At 50.4% G+C, this 7,313-nt stretch overlaps 1 protein-coding gene across 1 annotated transcript in view; it reads right to left on the reverse strand.

The window, feature by feature from the left end:
- The window catches only part of LOC111161328 (NADH:ubiquinone oxidoreductase subunit A10), a 51,632-nt gene extending 46,863 nt beyond the window's left edge, over nt 1-4,769 (reverse strand). The window contains exons 1-3 of the mRNA XM_022524960.1: nt 4,600-4,769; nt 1,445-1,613; nt 594-809 (exon numbers count right to left, since the gene is read on the reverse strand). Of these exons, the coding sequence (XP_022380668.1) occupies nt 594-809; nt 1,445-1,613; nt 4,600-4,674 (460 nt within the window). The 5' untranslated portion in view covers nt 4,675-4,769. The remainder of the gene's footprint in view (nt 1-593; nt 810-1,444; nt 1,614-4,599) is intronic.
- Between the last annotated feature and the right edge of the window lie 2,544 nt (nt 4,770-7,313).

Genomic DNA, 7,313 nt, shown 5'->3' on the forward strand with positions numbered 1-7,313 from the left:
TCCTACTGCCTGTCTCCCAGACTCTAGGCAGCACCTGCCCCAAATGGCCCTTGTCTGTTTCTTGCTGGGTTCCAGAAACACACCCCCTTAAAACACTGCACGGGCCCACAGGGCCCTGTGTGCTCTGCCTGCCCCACCTCTGCACTTTCTCCAGGGTAAGCACTACCCAGTGGGTACATGGTGAACCCAGCCCACACCTGGCCCTCAGAAACAAGCCTGTTTTGTGTGTCCCATCTGTGTGTGACAATAGCGCCACCGCAAGCCTGGGACTACACGTCATCACAGCCACTTAAAAGCGCTTCCTTCCCTGCGTCTGTGGATACCTCCCCGGGGAGCCTAGAGCAGCGGCACAGAAACTTCCTACAAAAACCACCAATCCTACCCCCGTCCCCAGGAATGAAGTAACAGAAAGCAAACTTTACTCTGAAGCAGGAATGACATGAATCGTGGGAGAATTTATAATCTTATTAAGAAGACAGAACTTGCCTCATCCAACACCCTCAAAGAAAAGCTCTAATTAGTGGCAATGGAACATGGCGGGACTCCAGAGGGGGCTAGGGCACACACATGGCCGCCGGCCTCGGGGAGCCCACCTGTGCTCAGCAGGTGCTCCAGAGCATCGGCGTACTGCAGCAGGCGGCTGGCGTACAGCCAGGACTGCAGGCGGTAGCTGTTGCCATCGTTACTCTTCGGGTCGTCGTAGAACTTCTCTATGCTGCAGCTGCCACTGAGCTCTATGTCCAGGGCCCTCCCATCTCCTGTGGTGCTATCTGCATAATGCACCCCCGCTTCTGGGAAGTGCTTTAAGCCTGAGAAGAAGAAACGAGATGTGAGTGCCTCACCTGCCCTCCATGGGCAGCTGGGTCTCACAGAAACCAAGCCCCAGACACATAGCAGAGGCTGGTCGCTTAGAACCTGGGCAAAGTTACCCTCACACCTGTGTTTGCACATGATGCTGAGGATGATGTGTCCAGAACAGCTGCAGGACGAGGTCCCCTGGAGACCCTCCCCACCCCCGGGGGAGATCCTCCTGAAAAGGAGGGTGGCCCAGCACTGTGGGAGCCCCACACGTATGAGTGAGCACCAGCCAGTCGTACTCGACAGGAACAGGGTTCAGAGCTGGCTCTGCACCAACCAGCCTCATGACAGCAGCTTCTTACCCCTCTGGGAGTGACAGCAGTAATCACTGCCCTACTCAGAGGACTGCTCCAAAGCTCAAGTAAGAGCAAATTATCAAGAAAGAGTTCCAAGTCAAATTGACAACCAGTATGGTTTTTTAATTTTTCATTAAACTTAATACATTAAAACAGCTTTTAATACACTTTAAAAATGTGAAACACCTGCCCAGGGCCCAATTCTGTCTAGTCAATGTTAAAGTAAAATCAAACTCAGACAAGCAGCCATGCAGCTGGGAGGAAGGCACTCCAGAGACAGAAGTCCATACCTAATTTCTCTGCTATTTCTTTTGCAAGCTTGCCTTTTCCAGAACATATATTGCCATCTACAGTTATCACTTTGCTGTGTTCTGTGAATCTTTTGGTTGTTCTTTCACCAAGTATGTAGGCCAAAGGGCCATACCGTAGTTTGCACTGTACACTTGTATGAATTCCTCCCTGAAAAACACAACAGCATCTGGTTACTACAGGAAACAGCAGCTATTAGGTAAAAACGCCAAGAAGACCCTTGGTGATAAAAATGCCAACATCTACATTTTAATTACCTATTTACTTGTTTAATTACCGGTCTCCCTACTCCACCCCAGTGTAATTTCATAAGGATGGGGGGACTGTCTGTTTTGTTCACTGCTAAATCCTCAGGGCCTAGAACAGTTCCTGGAACAGAATATGCATACCATGTTCGATAGAAGTTGGATGGATGGATGGATGCATGCATGGATGGATGGAAGGAAGAAAGGCAGGGAGGAAGGAAAGGGAAGATAGAGAGGAAGGGAATGGAGCCTTTTTCTAGGCCAGACTTCTGTCCTGAGCTCTGGACCAGGTTACCTGTCTTTAAACAGCTCCATCTAGTGGTCCTGAAAATACCTGAAAGTTAACAGGCTTAAAACTGAAATTTAACATACATACCCTAACCCCTCAATCTGCTCTCCCTCCCCAGCTCCCTATCTGCAATGTACCAAGCAAATCCAAGCACACATGGGAATCACCTTGGATATCCTCAACCTTCCTCTAACCCTATCATCACTCACAAAATCCTACTGATAATTCTGAAACCTCTCTGGAGCCAACTGTCTCCTCCCTATCCCCACCGCAATGATTTTGCAGACATCTTCACGCCTCTCGTCTATGGTGCAATACCTGCCTCATGTCCTATCTCCAATAAATCCAGTCTATTCTCCACTCAAAGGCCAAATGGTCTATCCCCACCAACACACACAAAACACACACATCAAGGAAGAAACACAATCAAAAGGCAAGCAACACTATATATATATATATATATATGGCATATATAATATATAAAGGTTGTATGGACCAGCGAGGACTATTGAAATAAGGAAAACCAGGAATGCACAGCTTATTTTGAAAGTATTAAAAATAGCCAAAACCATTTGACAAAATGCTCACTCACCTATTTAATCATTCAACAAGTACTTATTAAGAGCCTACACAATGCAAAGCATGTTTTCTAGACAACGTAGATATGGAAATGAGCCAAAGGATTCAACGGGACAACAAAACAAAAAAGTAGTAACAGTTGAGCTCTGAACAATGCAGGAGCTGGGGTGTTGACCTCCCCGCCCCCGTGCACTTGAAAATTCATGTACAACTTTTGACTCCCCCAAACCTTTACTAATACCCTACTGTTGACAGGAAGCCTTACTGATAACACAGTCAATTAACACATATTTTGTATGTTATATGTATTATACACTGTTTTCTTAAAGTAAGCTAGAGAAAACATTCAGAAAATCATAAAGAGAAAATACATTTATAATACTGTACTTATCCAAAAAAAAATCAGCAAAGAAGTGGACCCATGTGTTCAAATTTGTGTTGCTCAGGCATCCACCATACACAGCATATTAAATAATTACTGTGGAGGGCAGCACAGTGTATGGGACGGGCTGTAGGCTATACTGGGAGGCCAAGGAGCCTTTGAAGGAAGAGTGACATTTGAACCAAGGTTGGAAAGTGCCAAGGGAACTGGTCAAGTGGACATCTGGAAGAGGGTCTTTCAGGCAGAGGAAACAGTAAGCACAAAAGTCCAAGGGCAAGAGCAATGCAAGATCAGCAAGTCCAGTGAAACTTATGCCAAGTGGACTAGGGAACAGCACATGAAGGGCATATGGGGGTGTTAATCTTATCATACCCTGCATCCTAGAAATTAACCACTCTCTCCTCCAGGCTACCTACAAGCCATGTGCAAACAGCTTCCCTGTGTGGCCACGGCTTGATCATAGCACAGATGAGGCACAAAGCAGGTGCACAGTAATGTGTGATCAAGCCATCGGCCATTTACTGACTGAAATCTTTAGAAAGTGCTTTTTTATAGAGTTATGGTACAATTCTCTACAATTTCCCATCCTTGGTCCCATTTACTGCTCTCTAGAATCACACAGAATAGTAGATCTTTCACGACACATCTCCAATTCCTTTTATTATTTAAGTAACAAGGTGTATTCCCTTTCCATCGTCCTCCTTTTTCTTTGCACTTACTGAAATTCATCTACATCCCCTGTAGAGGGTACCAGGAAGTGAACAAACTGTTACAAGGGGGTCTGTCCAGTACTCACATTGCAGCAGAGTAGCACCCCCTTAATTCTGGGTCCCTCACTTCCACTGACACAATTCCCATGACACTGAATATTAAAAAGGTGACCACTTGTCTATTTCTTCTCTTTGGTGGCCTGAGTCATCTCCTGAAAACACATATATAGCTTTTTAGCAAGACTATTACACTGTTCTAGTCACAATCCTTTGATGAGAATCTTTAGCAGGGAGATCAAGCAAGTCCCTTTATAATCAATCTGACACGGATGCAGTGGGAGGCATTAGCAAGGAAAGAAGCGATTCTACAACCGCGGTTATAAAAAAAAGTTTCCTAAGGTTTCCGGCCTCAGTTCTTTTGCTTCTTGTGTTCCCTCTGCGTTGATGTCACCCTGCCAGTGGTCTACCCTGGAAGTCCCCTAAGCCTTTCTGATCTAACCGAAACGCCTTCTCTTCGGGTTTTGCTCCACGTCACATTCCCGCGGGGCCTAGCAAGGGCTGAACCCTAAGTGGGCTTGACAGCGCCACTAGGATCGTCCGTGGATAAACACCACCCAGGCTCCCCCGGCTCACCCACACCTGCTCGTGCGTCCGGCGCGTAACTGCACCGAGGCACCTGCAAGCTGACCTCCCACACCAAGGCAGCCGGGCGGCCGATTCACCACCGTCCCCAGCGTCCTGCCTGGAGAAGCTCCCGGCCCCTATGAGCTCTGCCGCGACTCAGGACCAAAAACGCTGGGGGCAAGGGGAGCTCCCCGGAGTGACCCCGGGAGCCGCTGCCCAGAGGCCCGGGTAGAGGAAGGGTCGGCGCCGGGAGGGCAGGCCAGCCCCACCCGCCGCCCGCCCGCCTCCTCCCCGCTCGCCGCCTCACCACGGGGTGGGCGGCCGCCGCCAGGCCCCGAGCCGACGCAGACGCGGGGACCACTCTCAGCAACCTCAAGGCCATCGCTCCTCTGTCGGGACCGGCTCAAGGACCTGAGGAGACGCGGTCACAACTGGGTCCTCTTCCGCGCCCGGCGCGCCGCTGTGACGTCACGACCGGGGTGTCCGAGCGGCGCCTGTCGGGAGCTTCCGGGCAGTGCGCGCAGGCGCTGAGAGCCTCTGGTCTGGGTTCAGGGCCGCTGGCTGCTTGGTCTGTCTCTCGCTCGGCCCGGGCCTCTTAGGGTCCATCGCGGAGCCGAAACCGCCCGTGGGCGGGCAGCTACTGCACCCGGGACGCCCCCCGCCCTCCCACATCCCCCTGGTGGGCAGGTGCTGACCTGAAGATCAGCGAGACGTCTCCGTAGCCCGATGCCAGTCCGAGCCCGGAGGGCAGCTCCGGACTGGACGGGGCAGGGAAAGGAGCCGCCGCGACGGTGGACACGGCCTCTCCGCCCCAGGGCGCTAGGCAGGGGTCCCCGCCCTCCCGGCCGCGTGACGACGGGCCCCAGGCCTGGTAGGGCGTTAACACTTCGGAGGCGTCCGGACGCACACGCGCCGTGGGTTCTCCGTCACCGCAGTCCTCCAGGACTTTAACGCGGGTTTTTTTTTTTTCCTACTAGTCTGCCGTTGGGAAGGGTTTTAGCATCTCACCGAGTCGGGCTCACGGTTCTTAACTCCCGAAGTTTTCTGTCGTTTAACTTCGTTTGGTTCTCAGCTTTTCGGAATGACCGTGGAATTGTACGGTAGGGTGGGAATGCAGTTCTGGAAAGTAGGTCTTTGAGCGGATATTTCTCTCATTAGAAAATTCCTGCCGGTACGAAATGCAGAGTCCTAGTCCGCGGAGCCAGAGCGACGTAGAAGATCTGGGATGGGTCCTGAACTGCGATGGAAATGGTCCTCACTGAAAGAAACACTGTTCTAAACCCTTCGTTCCTGGAGAGCAGGGGCCCCGTTCACGTCCTGCCCCACCGTGTCCCCAAGCAAAGCAAGCAGGTGTGACCAGGGAGCCCTAAGTCCTCTAGCCCCCGTGGGGTCACCACCTACCCAAGGCCTCCCTCCACATCCCATGTCTCTGGGGTCAGAATTCAGGGAAGGGCTCCCTGTCCTCTTACCTTGCTTTGTTATCTGTCCCATTCACATACTGCCTCTGGTGCTCCTGTTTTCTTTCCCAGCTGTACCCCGGATGAAGACCCATCCTTTATGTTCTTACCCAAGGCTAAGTCCTTGTGTGAGCAACAGGTCCTGAAGGCAGAGTGAGACAGGGATAGAGGCCACAGTCACAATCCCTGCCAGGTGAGGCATGGTCAGGCCTCTCAGGCCCTCTCCACCATCTGTTTTGGGAGCTGCCTCCCTGTTCCAGACCTGGGCTCCTCTCCTCCCTGGTACCTCCTCCAGGGATGGATCCTGAGACAGAACAACAGGGGACAGAGTCCATGGGGCCCAGCTCTGAACACTAACATTCATGATGAATATTGAAGTAAGGGATGTTCTGTATAATGCTTCCCAACAACTTTTTGTAAATCAACATTTATTTAAAGACATGAATCTTGTAACTAGAGTAAGTTAAGCTCTTGGTACACAGAAATAGATAATATGTTTCAACTGTTCCTCCTTGTGAGACCATTCGTAAACACTCTGTTAGGGGACCTCCATAGCCAGCTCCAACCAATACTGTCCTTCCTGTCCAGAAACACTGGAGAAGGAAGTTGTGAGCTTGGGAAATTCACGTCCAAATGAACTTCATTTATAAATATCCTGCAGGTTACACTTTAGTCCAGCTGCAGTTTGAATGATTGTATAATCACTATAATGGTGAAACCAAATGAGAGAAAATTCAGTATCAGTTCATATGAAAAAGTTGATGTTTCTGGATTGATAGGAGATACTTGCTCAATCCTGAGATCACATGACTTGTGAGACTTTACTAATAAAATTCATGTTTATGTTGTGTACACCTGTAGAGCACTAGCCCCCAAATCCTAACCTGTCAAGTCTCCATCTGAGATACCGTGTAACACCTGGCAGTCAGCACCGACCCACCATGTAAGGCATGTGATGGAAACCTCACTGGACCCAGGCAGTTCTGTGCAAGTATCGGCTGCAGGTACAGCCTGATCTAGGTCTTGAGCCATATTTTCCCCATGTCATTTCTGACTTCTGCTTCCCTGAGAACTTGGGTCCCCCACAAAACCCCGTGCATGGATGTTTGTGGCAGCTGTATTATAATAGGGAGACACTGGAGTCAGGCGGGATGTCCTTCAGAGGGGAGGTGGCGAGCAGACTGACAGGTGCACACCATGGAGCGCGGGCAACACTGAAGGGGGAAAGAAGAACAAACAGGACCCGCACTACATGAAAAATGACTTCTGAGATGGTGTGACTCCATTTACACAACATCTTGAAATGCCATTTTGGAGACAGAGGACATGTTAGTTGATGCAGGGGTTAGCAATGGGGGTAGGTTTGCAGTCAGTGGGAGGAAGGTGGTGTGTATAAAAGACCAGCTCAAGGAATCCACGTAGTGGTGGGTGGGGCGGTGTCTTGAGTGGGGTGGTGGACCCAAAACCTGCACAGATGAAAGTGTTCTCTAAAACAGCACACACACCGAGGCCGACACAAGTACGGGAAATGCGAGAAGCCTGAACAAAGTGTGTGGACAGAATC

Source organism: Enhydra lutris, unplaced genomic scaffold, assembly GCF_002288905.1.
Source record: "Enhydra lutris kenyoni isolate GAN:26980312 unplaced genomic scaffold, ASM228890v2 scaffoldscaffold1, whole genome shotgun sequence".
NCBI classification, from domain to species: domain Eukaryota; kingdom Metazoa; phylum Chordata; class Mammalia; order Carnivora; family Mustelidae; genus Enhydra; species Enhydra lutris.